The 16,427-nt window shown below is 42.4% G+C and overlaps 1 protein-coding gene across 6 annotated transcripts in view; it reads left to right on the top strand.

The window, feature by feature from the left end:
- Window positions 1-15,577, top strand: part of CTNND2 (catenin delta 2) — a 1,187,410-nt gene extending 1,171,833 nt beyond the window's left edge. For all 6 annotated transcript variants that reach the window (XM_073332333.1, XM_073332332.1, XM_073332334.1 and 3 more), the window contains 2 exons: window positions 6,078-6,151; window positions 12,467-15,577. In XM_073332333.1, coding sequence (XP_073188434.1) covers window positions 6,078-6,151; window positions 12,467-12,727 — 335 coding nt within the window. In that variant the 3' untranslated portion in view covers window positions 12,728-15,577. The remainder of the gene's footprint in view (window positions 1-6,077; window positions 6,152-12,466) is intronic.
- Window positions 15,578-16,427: the final 850 nt, after the last annotated feature.

Raw genomic sequence — 16,427 nt, forward strand, 5'->3', positions numbered from 1 at the left:
CTCTCTGCTTTTATAACACCTTGCTACATTTACAGGTCATCACACAACTAGCCTATTTTTGAGGACTGTAAAAATAATAAGAAACAACTTAAAAAGGAAACAAACCTATTATGATCTTTAAAAATGTGTGACTACCATAAATAAATGCCATAGCTTGACTCTTAGCCATTCCCCTCCTGATCAGGGAAAACAAGGTTTTGATATGCTTTCATGGGATTTGTGCTCTGAAAATCATTTTTCTTGTACTTCGTGGCTTCTCCTGTTGAACTGACATTAAGCATCACCGTCTGTGTCCTATATCAACCACTCCAGGAGCAGAAGCATCTTTTGGATCAACATTTTCCAGGTTTACTTTAAAGAATGTCCATTTCCCTTCGATGCCAGTGTTCAGGCTTACTCATCTAATGGCCTGCACACATTCCAGGTGCCCTGAAAATGCATTCTGAACACAAACAGGAGGGAGTGCATCTGAAATATCTTTCTCCAGCCATTGCTAAAGGAACTTTTACCCCTTGCTTTTCTTAAAGAAACCATCATACAAAGGTATGTACATACCATACGCCAGTGTCACGTCTTCCATCATGCAGGAAGCTGGGAGTGATAAGAAGGCAGGAGACCATCCCCGCCCCCCGGCTGGTATTTGTATAACATGCAAATCTTCAACTTTACTGCTCTGAACTATGTTTTAAAAGAGGAGCTCTGCTGAATGTAACGGAAGAAGCAGAACATGCAGTACAAGGGGCAGATGACTGGCTATAACTGATTTATCCTTCCCTTTCTTGCTGACTATCAGACTATGTTTATGAGAGCATTGGGTTAGTGACTTCTTGTTTCAAAGTACTATAAATGTGTCCAGAGTCAGCAGTTTTTGGAACATGAAACTTGAATGTTAATCTTAAATCATGAATCAAGTAAGTGAACTAAGATATATGGGAAGACTTAGGTCAGTGATATCTTTATCACATAAATATCTAGCTATATCCTTTTCAAAGCTGGTCTTAAGGTTATCAGTGTGTTCTTCACAGAATGCTGCTGAGGAGAATTATTTGTCTGCTAACTTTTCACCAATATAATCCTTGGCATCTTATAAAATAATACAGGTAGTTTAGATTTATATAGCATCCTTCACACCAGGGGACCACAGAGTTCTTCACAAACTGTATCATAGTGGCCCTTAAAAACTTCCCAGTTTTACTTTATATAAATGGATATGGTAACATCAGCATCTGCAATCGTCACTTGTACTTACCTATTGTTACTACAGAAAATACACGCTGAAATATTAATTCATCCATCACCTAAATGCAGCCACCTCTGGGGTGTAATGTGGCAGCTCCAATTCCCATAGTCACATTTGCTGCCTCACTCTGTCTGACCACCATGCTTCTTTCTATCCTTCCTCTTCCCCCATTTCTTAAAATCACTTCCTTCTTCATCCTCCCTCTCCCGCCCCCTGATAATTTTACATGTCTTAATATGTATACAATCTCTCAGCAAGGGATGGGCCCTAACCACAAAATGTGGGTTGATTCATCCCTCTCTCTCCTTTTCACTTGTCCTCATCCTCTTTAGCTTTTGACATCAATAGTCAACTGTTCATCCACGAATAGTGAACTTCTTAATTGATTCAAGAGATTAAGTTCTCTCATCTTCTCCCCTAAACTAGCCCAGGTTTCTGCTTTGGGAACTCTTGGCATTCCCAAACTCTTTGTATGCCATTTTTCCTTTAATAGGTTAAATAAAGGACTCTGTACAGTTTATGTTTTGCTTATATTTTACAATGTGAATTTGTGATTTGCATAATAATGTTTATACAAATTCCAAAGCTCAGCACCAAGAGGGGCTGCTCTGATCTCAAAGGCAGAGACTCCAGGTGGAGCTCAGTGTCCTCCCATAAAGACAGACCAGATAAAGGCTCAGGGATACAGCCACCGAGACCCACGTGGCTTTGAATTCTTCTGCTATGTGTCTGGGTGGTTTCCATGTACCTCAAGCACATGATGTTTGTTTGTTAGCGAACAGCAGTGTCCGTTGAGGCCGTGTATGCATTATGTAGCTCCTCATGACCATGACCATGACCCTCTGTTCTATTTTACCACTCCTGCAGTGAAATGGAACCTGGCAAACTTCTGACCCACTAGTTTAGCTTTGGCTAAATTTCTTCAAACTCTTCGTAAAATCGTCATAACTTTTCTGATTCTGTGACAAACAATCACCATGAATGATACCAATCTATCTGGGCTGAGTATTTATATCAGACCCTGTGCACAGGTCCTCCAGACACTCCTCCTGTACAAGACTTCTCAATTTGGTGGATTTGAAATCTGTGGGCTTCAAGCTGTGTCTGTCCTGTGATGGACAATTCCATTGATGGATGAACACAGCAGGTGCCTCTTCTATTTAGGAGAGCCCTACATACCAAGTAAATGTTCAGTGTGCCTTTCATTCTCCATTATAAAATGTAAATTGTGACACACGCAGTTAAAGCTTCCTCTGGAGCAATCTGTGAAGGTCTCTTGAGATCCTGAGAAAACAGGCATCTGGATCTGGGTAATGGACAAGTCAGCTTCCTTCAGCTCACTGTCTAGCAGGCAAGTGACTCCAAAGACCAGAGCAGAGAAGATGTCCATGAGGAAAGACCTGGCATTTGCACAGCACTGGTTCCTCAGGGACTATTGGCAGCAAAGCCATTGCTAACACCTACAGTACCAAAGCTCAGCACCAAGAGGGGCTGCTCTGATCTCAAAGGCAGAGACTCCAGGTGGAGCTCAGTGTCCTCCCATAAAGACAGACCAGATAAAGCCTCAGGGATACAGCCACCGAGACCCACGTGGCTTTGAGTTCTGGTAATAAGGAGCAGCCCGTGGCACAGAGGAAGCCTTCTCTGGTGACACATCCCTCGGTGTCGATATCTACAGACAATGACAACACTCTGGGGACCATCATCAGTACCGAGACACCTACCCGTACCAGTGCAAACCTTAGTACTGAAAGCATCATATACTTCAGCATCATCCACACATGTCACTGGGACATACATTCTCAACACCTTCAAACAGAGAACCTGCTCCTCTGAGATCTGTTACTGAAAGATCTGTTCAGCAGAAATGGCATTGCTCTGGTCAATACCAAACACCCTAAAGGCATGCCTCTGTGGCCCTATTGAGCTTATTGGGAGTCCGTCCTTACAGGCCTTTAGAATCTACTCTCCACCACATTTGAGGAAAAGGAATAGGTCGGTCTTCACATCTGCTCTTGTGCCCAGACAGTAGAAGCAGAGCAAAAACACCACCAAAGGACCTGTCATCTTTGTCACCTGACAAGGTGATCTCCTTGTCACCCATACCAGCCTGGATGTCTTCAAGTCTAAGAGCTGCTTATGAGAATAGCTGAAACTCTGGAGCTAAAGACTTCGGTCACATCAGAGGAATTCCATAAGTTCGACATTCTCAAAATTGTCAGTCCAGAATGGTGAACCGCAGCAGCTGGGAGCTGTGGATGCCTGTGGATAGTCAATGTAAACAAAGTGTCTCAAGCTGCAGGTTGCCCACCACTGGGCTAGAGCCTGGTGGCAGACACCAGCCATTATAACTACAACTGCAAAACAGGTAGAGAAAAGATACCAGGTCTCTCAATCTGGATTTGAGTACTTCCATGCTCACCACAACCCAGACTACTTAGATGTTTGAGCAGTGCAGTAAAAGTCTGAATCAAACAAGTGTACCTCTAAGGGGGTGGGGAAGTGAGGACAGTGACCCAAAAAGGCTCAATGTGTCTGGGAGAAAAATCTTACTATTACTGCTCTTTACAACTCAGAGTGGAAAGTTGCCAGGCCTTACTGGTCAACCTATTGGCCATACTCAACACCAGGGAAGAAGCAGCTAGGTTTCTTGGATGTTTCCAGAGCCTTGCTCTATTGCCTGGACAAGACGAAACCCTTTAGACCATTGCTTCGCCTCTTTGTGATTATACTCGGCTCATCGAAAGGCCAAACTTTCTCACCAGCGGATCACACGGTGTTGCTCCACCTGTGCCCAGGTAGCCGGTGTACAACCCATGTGCTCCACACACTACACCAGGGCACAAGCAGCATCTCCAGCCTGACTCAGGAATGTGACAGGACCTGAGACTTGCAAAGCAACCTACTGACTTTTGTCAAACATTGCACCCTGGCCGTGGCAGCCAGGTCTTAGGCCAAGATCAGGAAAGCAGTGCTTTACTCATTATTTGACTGATTGACTGGCCTGCCTCATTCACCTGTCCAGAGGGGATACTGCTTGCCAGTCACCAGATCCACACTGACACATGCTCAAAGAAAGAGAACGGTTACTCACCCTGCAGAAATTCTGGTTCTTTGAGATGTTATAGTCAGTGGATCCCATGACCTGCCCTCCATCCCTGCTCTTCAGAGTCCTCAGCTAACCTGGGCTTTGAATTGCAAGGGAACTGAAGGAGGGTTGCAGCCACTCACACTCTGCCCTTGTACAGGAGCATAAGGAGACAGAGGCACATGTTCCGCTATTCAGAAAAACTATAGTCTTGTGTGCATTAGGTACATGTGCACCTACAGAAGGAACCACACTGATTACAACAGGGGTAGTGTCCCTAGCCTCTGTTTGCCAGAAGGTGGGAATGGGCGACAGGGGATGGTTGATGATTACCTGTTCTGTTCATTCCCTCTGGGACATCTGTCATTGGCTACTGTTGGAAGACAGGATTCTGGGCTAGATGGACCTTTGGTCTTACCCAGTATGGCCGGTCTTATGTTCTTGTAAGCTGTACAACATCTTGACGCACCACAGTTACTGTAGGGTAAGTAACTGTTCTATATTCATGCTCTCTATGAGTGACCTGCAGCAACTGCACAAATCGTTTACTTTGCATTCTTGCAAATATCCAAAGTGCGCAAGTTTTTTCCAAGCACATCTGCACTATGTATCTCAGATAGGTGGCAAGGGAAAATGCAGGGGCAGAATCAGCCCCATTTGAGACACCCATGGCTCGAAACGTTATTGGAAAGGAAGAAAAACTGATATCCCTCCTAAAGCACCTCTAAAGGCCAGATGTGATATTTTCCTTGTCCCTAGAATTACTGCTTCATCTCAACACTTTCAGGCTCATAACTCAGTTCACTCAAAGAGCTTAACCATGAGACATCTGGGGGAAGAGTCATATTAGTTCACAGGCTGAGGCCTGATCATCCAGATCGTTTCATTTTCACCAGGTATCGGCCTTTTGGCAGTTCATTTTTTGAGCTATTTAAATCTCTTTCCCCCAAAATGGTTTCACCTTATAACAAAAGCAGCATTGCAGTGCAGCTAATTCGTGCATTTGTCCATCATCATCATCCTAAGTGCCTGATCCAAGGAACAAAAGTGCTGGGTTTTTTAGTCCCAGTATTTATAGATGCATCTGTTAAATGTATAAATGATATAACACAATGTATTTAGCCTGAGGTTTATGGTTTATTGCTATTTGCTTACCAAATTATTTTCTTATTGACTTATGTGTGAAATCCACAATTTCAGTATGACTTCCACCCACTAACATTAATAAGTGATTTATATGTACACAGCAAAGTGAAGAATTAGATTATTTGGTGGTAAGGGAAGAAAAGGAAAGTCTGGCATTTATGTGATAATTCGCAATTGAAAGCTTTATTCATATAACAGCCACACTTCATAAAGATTAGGTACATGCTGGTGCTTTCAAAGATACAATTCAGTTGCCTTCTTTGTTACTTTTAATCAGCACAGTTAATCTAACCAGCAGAGAGAAGGAAATAGTCCCAAATTAATTAAAAATTAAAAATTAAATTAAATAGTCCCTCTTAATTAAAAAACAAAAAGCTATCATTCTCTCAATATGCCTTTAAAAGATGCCAATTCTTAGTTCTTATGTACATATATATTCATTCCAGAATGAATGTTTTTTACTTGGGACAAATCTTAACCAGTATTATGTTAATATATGTAGTGTAATAACAGCAAAATCACTGCAAAAAATAAAGTGTTGATGGAAGAATCCTGCAGAGAGACATGTCTGGTAATATTTTTCTCCTTTGCTTCTGTCTTTAGCTCAAAATGCTGGAATCTCAACTTTGTACAGGAATTCTTACGGTGCACCTGCTGAAGATATCAAACACAACCAGGTATGTGAGTACAGTAAAACACTAGTTTCTATACAAAAAGTGAAAATGTATTCACTGTTTTGCCTGTTAGAACAATCAAAACCATTAAAATAATAGTGAAGTGCGGACAGGGAGAGCTACATTCTGTGCTTTCGCAAGTGGTAGCAATTCCATTGACTTCAAAAGTGCTGTGCTCTTCTGCACCAGCAGGGAATTTGGACCCAAGTTTCCAAAATGTGGAGCAGTTTATAATGGCATACAGTACAGAGACCACACTACATGTGTATATGTAGCATAGACCAGCGCTTCTCAAAGCCGGTTCGCCGCTTGTGCAGGGAAAGCCCCTGGAGGGCCAGGCCGGTTTGTTTACCTGCCACGTCCGCAGGTTCGGCCGATCGTGGCTTCCACTGTCCGTGCTTCACCGCTCCAGGCCAATGGGGGCTGCGGGAAGGGCGGCCAGCACATCCCTTGGCCCGCGCCACTTCCCGCAACCCCCATGGGCCTGGAGCAGCAAACCGCAGCCAGTGGGAGCCGCGATCGGCCGAACCTGCAGAAGCGGCAAGTAAACAAACCAGCCCGGCCCGGCAGGGGCTTTCCCTGAACAAGCGGCGGACCGGCTTTGAGAATCACTGGCACAGACTACAAAAACACAGGATTCTGCCTAAGTAATTCCACTAGCTCATCCAGTAGTGGGAACCTCATGTTTTTTTGATATCTTATGTTCCATGAATTTGGTGGTGTGCATCCAGTTCCAAGCGGTCAGATATCTGCACCCCAAAAAACAGCGCTGTCATTGACACTACAGTAACTCCTTACTAAACGTCATCCTGGTTAATGTTGTTTCATTGTTACGTTGCTGATCTATTAGGGAACATGCTCATTTAAAGTTGTGCAATGCTCCCTTATAACGTTGTTTGGCAGCCGCCTGCTTTGTCCACTGCTTGCCGGAAGAGCAGCCCATTGGAACCAGCTGGTGGGGGCTTGGAACCAGGGTGGGCCGGCAGCCCCCCTATCAGCTCCCCGTTCCCCTAAGTTCCCTGTGTGGCAGCTGCCCAGCAGGTTATCAATTGCCAGGCAGTTCAGCTGTCCCTCCCCCCACTGCCATGTGCTGCTCCTGCCCTCTGCCTTGGAGCTGCTCCTGGGAGCCTCCTGCTTGCTGTGCGGGGGAGGGAGGGGGGAAAGGGGTGCTGATGTCAGGGTGTCCTCCTCCCCCCTTCTGAACCACGACAGGGGTCAGGGAGCTTGCTGGCAGCAGCTGCTGTCTCACCTTGCTAATCTACTTAAAAAGGCAGTGTACTTAGAGTGGGGTCAGCATACTTAAAGGGGCAATGTGCGTCTCTCTCTCTCTCTCACACACACACAGTGTGTGTATCTGTCTCTCTCTGCCATGCTGTGTCTCCTCCCTCCATTCGGGCTGCCTTGTAGAGTGTGAGGCTACATTAACAACAACATGTTAACCCTGGAGGGCTCAGCCGAGTGCTAGTTCATCATTTAGCAGCAAGGCATTCCCTGGGAAATATTCCACCCTCTTCCACCCTCTGACTTTACCAAGCTTCACAATCATCATTGCTGCGTACTGTTAAACTGTTTGTTTAAAACGTATACTGTGTGTGTGTGTATATATATATATATTTTCCTGGAACCTAACCCACCCCTATTTACATTAATTCTTATGGGGAAATTGGATTCACTTAACATCATTTTGCTTAAAGTAGCATTTTTCAGGAACATAACTACAACATTAAGCAAGGAGTTACTGTACCTGGCTCTCCTTGTTTAAAAGTTTCAGCAGAGATGCCAAGTACTGAATGGGCCTAGAGACTGATCTACCCTTTCATCCTTAGTGTGAGCTGTTTGTGTTATACCTGTGTTAATAGAGGCCACTAGCTTCCATGTTTGTCAGTTGGACATTTTCCACAAACATCAATTCCCACAACGTTTTTTTGAAAGAGGGAATTTGTGCATGTGTGTACACATACATGCAAAGTCTGGCATTCCATCCAGAAGATAATGGTACACATACACAAGCATAGACCCACACCCTAAGTAGAAATCCTTTAAAACAGTCTGTCCATTGAAACCACAGTGTGCATTTAACAGCTCATGAAAAAGTAGAGCAGTCTGTGTATTTAACTGGTACCATAATTGGCAAGTTAATATCCTTTTTTAAAATAAAAATGAACTTCCAGAATATGGATGTATATGGAGTTGGGGGGATGATACAAAAGAGCATTTCCTGAACCCCCATCAATAGAGTGCTTTCAGATTATTGTGGAATTGTTTGTTTGTCAATTGTATTATATACAAGGCTATGTTGCACTTAAATAGCACCTTTCATTCCGAGATCTCAAAGTGCTCAAGCACTAGTTAATTTTTGCAATAGCCCTATGAAGTATGTAAGTGTTATATCCATTTTCCAGAATGGGAAATGAGACAGCAAGTTTAAGGCAAAAAATTTTGAACTTGGTGCAAACTTGTCAGGTTCATAAATCCATATTTAGTCTTTTCTGCAGAAAATTTTGGCTGAGAACCTAACATTGTGATTCAGAAGTGCCCCCACAATTTCTAGTGGGAATTGTAGTTTGAAAACCAAAAGCTTTTCAGTTTCCAGGTGTTTGGTATCTTGATGAAAAGTGTAAATGTAAATTTTCTGGGGAAAGCAGCACTTTTTGCAGAAAAAAAATGTTTAATTCAAAACCCAATTTTCTGTCAAAATGTGATTTTGATGAACATTTTGTGACCAGCCCTAATATTTAGACATCTAAATAGGCCTACTCTCAGAGGTGCAGAGAACACACAACTGTTAGTCATTTGTTAGCTGTGTGATCAGCCATATCAGTGAGCCAGGCATCAGTGTTTGGCGGGAATCAACTTTTCCATGTTTGCAGGATTCATTTTTTAACACCCAAAGCTGCACACTGAAACCATGCCGCCTTGTTATCAGGTAATCTCCAGGCATCAGGAATATATCCAAGATCGAAACATCAGGGGGAGGGCTCCTATTAGCATCCACTATCAAATTGGTCCTTTGACTCACCTCAGATTAGAAATTCTTGATACGGGGCATTTCCAAAATACGTGAGCTCATGTAGCACCCAAGGAGTTTCGTTTCCAACAGCAGTCAGCATTTATGATGCCCATTACAATTAGCCTATGTGAGGCCAGTATATTCCCCCCCAAAAATGTGTCTTTTGGTGAATAAGACATCGTCTCAGGTCTGTAGCTGCTTTTTTAGCGATTGTATTCCATTGGGTTGGGATAGCTGTGTATCCAAATCTCTACTCCAAGGCATCCCAGGTTTGAACATTTGGGCAGAAACAATGTGTCCAACCCCCTGGAATCCAGGTGTACTGAAACCATGGCTGTTGTAATAATACTGAGCCCAATCCTGTGAGGTGCTGAGCACCTCCTGTAACGTGCTGAGCATGCTCCTCTCACATTAACTTCAGTGGTAGCTGATGGGTGACACCGGCACTCTGCGCAGGGGTCCACGTGCGGCTGCACTGCTTCCCCTGCTTTTAAATAGCGAGACATCCAGGGACATGGTGTTGGCCATGCTGCTGACACAATAGCCGTGCAGATCTCCCCATGCAGCAGCATGTGAGGTCAGGTCATACTAGGTGGCGTGTAGTGGGCTCGGCTAGAGCGAAGGGAGAAAGCAGGATTTACATGTGGAGTTCTGTGATGGCTCTGTGAGCTAGAGCCGCCGTGGGAGGCTCTAGATGAGGAAGAGTCTCCAGAGGCATTATGCCTGTGCAGTGGGAGAGCAAGCGAGGGAGCATGGTTAGGGGAGGCAGTTACTACACTTCTTCTGCAGATGTATCCTGTACTTCTGTCAGGACTGCGGTGCAGCCATGGCCTCGTGAGGCCCTGGCCACATGCCACACCAATGCTGGGACTGAGAACACTGCAGTCAGCACTGGCCAGTTTCCCTGCCAGCTGTCCCAGAGCACTAGTCACCAAATTACAGCTGCCTTCTGTCCAGCTGCACAGGGGAAAGCATGACTGTGTCTTTTCCCTCCTCCCCAGTATACCCACACATCATAAATTAGCCTCTACTGTACATACAGCATGTTAAAAACATACCAGAATGTCTCCTGTGGGATGAGAGTACATTCAATAAGATTTAAAGGTTCTTGGTTTTTTAAATGGTGTTTAAAATTTCCAAAAATATTCACAACCTAGGATCAGGTGCAGCACTGTGGGGGATCTAGATTAATAGGGGATTTTTTGCTTCTCTCTCTCTCTCTCTCGTTTACTGGAGCCAATCAAGGGACTCCTTAGAGGAAAGAAAGGTGCTGGCAGGCCTGGGAACAGCACTAACACAAGCTTAAGCTACACATGTCCCTCATCAGAAAGTGAGCTGTGGTCTCTAGCGTTTGGAAAGGGACAGATGTTTAAAGGGATGCAGTGGTGGAAAGTTGGTTGTAGTTACATAGAGGCTGCAAAGCAAAAAGAAGGGAGTTCAGATTCATAGACTCTAAGGCCAGAAGGGACTATTGTGATCATCTGGTCTGAGCTAACTAACACTGGAAGTATAACTTCCCTGAATGAATTCCTGCTTCGACTCCAGTGGCTGTGCTTGAACTAGAGCATATTTTTTTAGAAAAACATCTGATCATGAAGATACTTGGCACCGGTTTATAAAATTCATCTTCTGTTTTAAATTTCCCCTATCGAAACTTTGAGGCTTGGCTGTGCAAAAACAAATAATTGAAATAGTTTGACTTAGTCTATGTGATTGATTAGGAAGAGCGTTCTTTGAGAGCCTTGGATCTTGTGTATCTATGATGGGAAATGTGTCCCGTCATAGATGCACAAGATACAAGGCTATCAAAGAACTATAACAGCAATGCAAGACTGACGTAATATTTAAATGTTAGGGAATAAAGAGATTAGGGAATAGCTCAATTTAAAGATAGGAAAGGGATATATTTTAAGGCATTAAGCCCAAAACTTTCACATATGCGTGCCTCAAATTAGGGTCCTCAATCCATATTTAGGAATTTAAGTAAAGCAATTTGTAAGAGTGCAGAGCACCCATAAATCCCACTAAACTCAGGGCTTGGCTACACTTGCAGCTGTAGAGCGCTTTGGGTTAAACCAGCCTTCGGAGAGCACACTAGGGAAAGCGCTCCAGTCTGTCCACACTGAGAGCTGAAAGCACACTGGCATGGCCACATTTGCAGCACTTGCAGCTGCACTGGGAGCGGTGCATTATGGGCAGCTATCCCAGCATTCAAGTGGCTGCAACATGCTTTTCAAATGGGGAGAGGGTGGGGTGGAGTGTGTTGTGTGTTTGTGGGGGGAGAGAGAGTGCTGAGAGTGTGTCAGCACGCTGTCTTGTAAGTTCAGACCCTCCTCCTTCCCCCGCCTCTCTCTCACTCACTCAAAGCAAACATTAGCTGTTTGGTTTTTTCTCAGACCAGATAAGCAGCTGGCACTCTGAAACTAAGCTTTGAAAGGGCCACTTCCGTATTCCTCCCGAGTTCACAACAAAGACAAGAGAGGCCATTTCAGTTAATGGGATTATGGGACGTTTCCAGAGGTCAATCAGAGCGCTGTAACATAACTCCTCGTTTACTCTGGAGCTGCAGCGTCTCACCCAATACACAACAGCCGTTAATCCTCTCCTGGAGGTGGAGCACTCCAGCCAGGGAGTTAGAGCGCTCTAAGTGCCTTGCCAGTGTGGACGGGGAGTAAGGTAGAGCGCTCTGGGAGGCTTTATTGCGGTATAACGTGCAAGTGTAGCCAAGCCCCCAGTGGGAACTGCTGAGTGTCAGCATCTGTGAAAATCCAACCACTTTTATTATTTAGGTGCCTTGATACTAACCTTTAGTCACCCAGGTTTAGAAATTTTGGTCTGAGTCATCTTATTTCTGTCTTAAAAAATGCATGGGCCAAAGGTTTCCCCAAAGAAAACTTTGTTTAATTCGATGTCTTTATTAGACATTTGAGTCCTGTGATGATGTCCAAGTATACGGACATCTGAGTAAGATACAGGAAGGGACTGAACACATCAGGGTTTGTAGTAGACGTGGCTGCAAGCTACATTGTTTGGCTCCAATCTTCCAGGATTATGGCTCAAACCTACCACTAGTTCACACAGCCTAATCCTAAATTTTATCCCCTTTGCTGTTTAACTACCTCTTTTTAAGCAAAGCAGCATCTGTTAGCAGCAGTAATAATTATGAGTATAAAGCATTACTGGCAGCACTCTTACTCCAGCCTGACAAGTTGCAATGAGCTGGAACTGTTGGATGTGCACCCCTTGTGCTCGTTTGTTTTCCAGTGTTACTCACACCTAACAAGCTGTGGGTGTTATCATCTTTCTAGGTTTCAACACAGCCAGTTCCACAGGAGCCCAGTAGAAAAGATTATGAACCGTATCAGCCGTTTCAGAATTCAACAAGAAACTATGATGAGTCCTTCTTTGAGGATCAAGTGCATCATCGCCCACCTGCAAGCGAATACAACATGCATCTGGGACTAAAATCCACTGGCAACTACGTCGACTTCTATTCAGCTGCTCGTCCCTATAGTGAACTTAACTATGAAACAAGCCACTACCCAGCTTCTCCAGATTCCTGGGTTTGAGGCTTGGGCAAGACACAAATGCTCCAGGAACTGTGCATGTGCATGCATACCACAAGACATTTTTTTCCCTGCAAATTTAGTTTGTTAAAGCCTGTTCCATAGGAAGGCCCTGATAACCAGTGTGGGAAATTTAAGATATTTTAGAAGGCTAAAAGAAATGAAAGTTAAACATGGAAGTCATTAGAATGATAAAGATATATATATATATATATATTACAGTGTGGGACAACTTTACTGTTGGCCTATAGAGTCTAAAACAATGGTGCTGTACACTGAATGTGGCTGAAGGAAGGAGGGTGAATATGACAGTGGATGTGGCTCAAGAGTTAAGCACAAGACACTAAGCAGTTTACATACTTTATGGGGAACAGCTTCTCACACTTTGTTTGATCTCCTTATTCATTGTGAATCTAGGCTTCAAGTTGCATTTGGGGTTTCCTCTGTACAGCAAGATGTTTCTTGCCTTTTGTTAATGCATTGTTGTAAAGTATTTGATGTACATTACAGACAAAAAAAAACCAAGTGCATTGTGTATATTACACCAATGCCACAGTGTTTCTTCATCTATGGTTCTAAATATTGCTTCAATTTCAAAATTTTGAAAGATGTATGAATTTCCAGTTTTTTTGTTTTCTTTTCCCCAGTGCGTTTTAACAACAACAACAAAAAGGAATATTTAGCAGTATTGTTCGTTCTGATATGTGAATTTGTTTGTGGCAACTAAAAAAAAAAGGCATTCAGCAGTTTCTGACAATTAACATTCATCATTCCACTCTCCTTGTCAACAAAGTGCTTTTTCACTGCCTAAAATTTTAGATGTAGATATTTGAAATAGATTTTTCATTTATACCAGTTTTCTTTATGATGATACAGTGTTAAAAGAAAATAAATTACAATTGATCTGTCATCCATATTTGCTAAGAATGTCTATTTCCAAGCACCTATCATAAAAATACACATTCTTGCTTGTGTGTGTCCATGTATGCATAATATTCTGTGTGCGTGTGTGGTATAAGAGTTATTTTCATCTGCTGTTCTCCTTGTTCAAGCTTAAATTTTTTTACAGTGGAAACTCCAGTATGTATTTTTCCTCATCCACTATTGATAGTGAGTCAAAATATTAGGACAGTTCCAAGTGGAGTTATAGGGTTTTAACCCATTCCTTCATTCTTAGATGCCATTCCCTTCAAGAGCCCATCCCTCAATATTGTTACCATGAAGAAAAATCTCAGCCTAGTCTGTATTGCCATCCTAGGACCACCCACTAGCAAGTGCTACAGGCAGAAGCAGTGTAATCTCTTCATGCTCCTGAGGGAGAGAGAACATCAAAGCACAACAGGCTAGCACGGTTGGTTCTTAAATCTGGACAAGGACCCAGCACTGAGATACTGGCACAGACATTTTTCTTTTAATCATAGCAAAAATATTCATTAGATATAAAAAACATTGACCATTTCTGTACATTTAAAAACTCAGATAAAAAATGGAATTGATAAGAGCTAGAATGAGCTTTTTTTATTATTTTTTTCCCCCAAAATGTGGAGCAATGAACGGAGATACTTTTATCTTCATTCATCTACAGCTTGGAAGTAAAAAAAATTTGAATCCACAATATACAGTATTCATATCATTCAACTAACTGCAATGCACAGTCTTGACACAACTAGATCCAATACAAATGAAACGTTTGTAAATTAGTGAAGCTTCAGCACATAGTTTGGTTTAGGGATACAAACATTTCTGTGATTACTCATTGTAATAGTCTCAGCATTGCCTGAATTATACCCCAGAGGCAGGAAAAACTTTCTCAAATCCTTATCTGTATTACAGAGCAAAAATAGTACAGGTCACTGGGGCAAGTGTTGTGATGTAGACATGGTTTATCAGTAATCTAGTACTGTAGTTGAATCTTTCTGACAAATCTTCCCAGTGTATGATAAGCAACCTTAGCTCTTCTTTGTAGTAAACAGGAAAAATTGCATGGAAAAAAAAGGAGGGAGGGGCACCGTAGGCCAAATGTATATTGAGGTAGCTACAAATATGATTCATAATTTTGGACACAGGCTGTTTATATTTTCTTTATTAAGTGGATGTTAAAAAGATAAGTGACATTTGCAGCACTCTTCTGAACAAAGCACATTTTCAGTATAAAGAAAATTAAAAAAAAAAAAGCAACATCACTCACAACTTGAAGTTCACCCTGATTGACTATGCCCATCAGATTCATGCATTTCTCCTGTTACAGGCATGCACATAGGCCTAAGGGAGCTTGGAGTCTGCATAATGCAGAAAGTTGTAAGTTTTGTTTATACAGATTCTTTGAGCTAGTAAAATGCCCATGTTGTCTCCTCTAGGATCTCTTAACCATGAGGCTAATCGAAATGCTGACCATTTGTCAAGTGAGAGATATTGGATTAAAGGCACAAAGTGGCATGAAACTCTTTCTGTCTATGTTCCTCCCCTCACCCCCTTTATTCCATTCTTCTCCAGTGGCAAGTACTCAGAATAGTGACTTTCTTTCTTGCTGTATTGAGTCTTGGGAAGGTGCCGAATTTCCTGGCTTCTTTCCAGCCCTGGCAATCCAGTGCCATCTCCCAGGCCAGGCAGGAGATGTAAAATTTTCTCTTTTTAATATTGGGGAAAATATGACCACCTACTGCTGCTCCCTTCAGCCTTGTAACAGACCACAAAACACAGAGAGCGAGAAATGTTCCAAAAATGTATAAACTGCATTTGATGTACTGTAAAATGTTGGACTTTTTTAAACAAGCTTCTTATTAGAATCTTGATTAGCTGTGTAGATCTATATAAATCTAAATGTTTTATTAAAATGTTGTTTATGGTCTGGAAGGAATGGTTAACCTATCTCAATACTAACAAAATAGCACTACCATGAGCAATACTGATTTTGGGGGGGGGGAAGAAATTGAATATGGATTCAATATTTAAAGGATGAACTATGATTTAAAATACTATATTAACACAGAAATACATTTCAACAAATAATGTATTTAAGCCCAAAAGATAAAATAAACACTGGTGTCAAATAATATGAAAGAAATATAAAATTATAGATTGACCAAAAATGTGTTTCACTGTACATGTTGCTAACATGTACAAAGACTAACTCGTATTGACATATTTTCTATTAATAAATCCTACTGTATGGTGGAGAACTGCTGTTCATAGTGCAGTGTGTTTAAATGCAAAAGTGAAAAATTATGATTAATTAAGTTGCTTTCTAGTTTGCCCCACTTACATGACCCTAGGCTTTATTCATTTTCAGCTGTTACACATCAATGCCTTTTCACCTCTAAGCTCAAAAACAACGGAAAGGCAAGTTTTGGTTGTTTTCAGCCATGACAGTTTTCATATCCCACCCTAAGGTTTATTGGTAGGGATGCTAGCAGAGTGTGTGAAAACAGCATATCTGGGAGGATGGGGCCTATTTTGGAAGCTGTGTCATCAGTGCTCATTTCACCACTGGTTATGGTTCCCAGTGCTTATCAGCAGCCAACTTGGAAAGGGTTCATTCATTCATCTGCAGCTATAGTTGACGAGCTGGAGGAATCATGTATAGAGCCACTGGGTACTAAAAAAAATAAGCATAAACTGCATGACTTGCCCCCCGTCTTTTTTGTAGACCAAACCCAGGTAACTAAAGGGGAAACTTTGTTTTAACAATGTTGAGCCATGGAGT

The sequence above is a fragment of the Lepidochelys kempii genome, chromosome 2 (genome assembly GCF_965140265.1).
Source record: "Lepidochelys kempii isolate rLepKem1 chromosome 2, rLepKem1.hap2, whole genome shotgun sequence".
Lineage (NCBI taxonomy): Eukaryota > Metazoa > Chordata > Testudines > Cheloniidae > Lepidochelys > Lepidochelys kempii.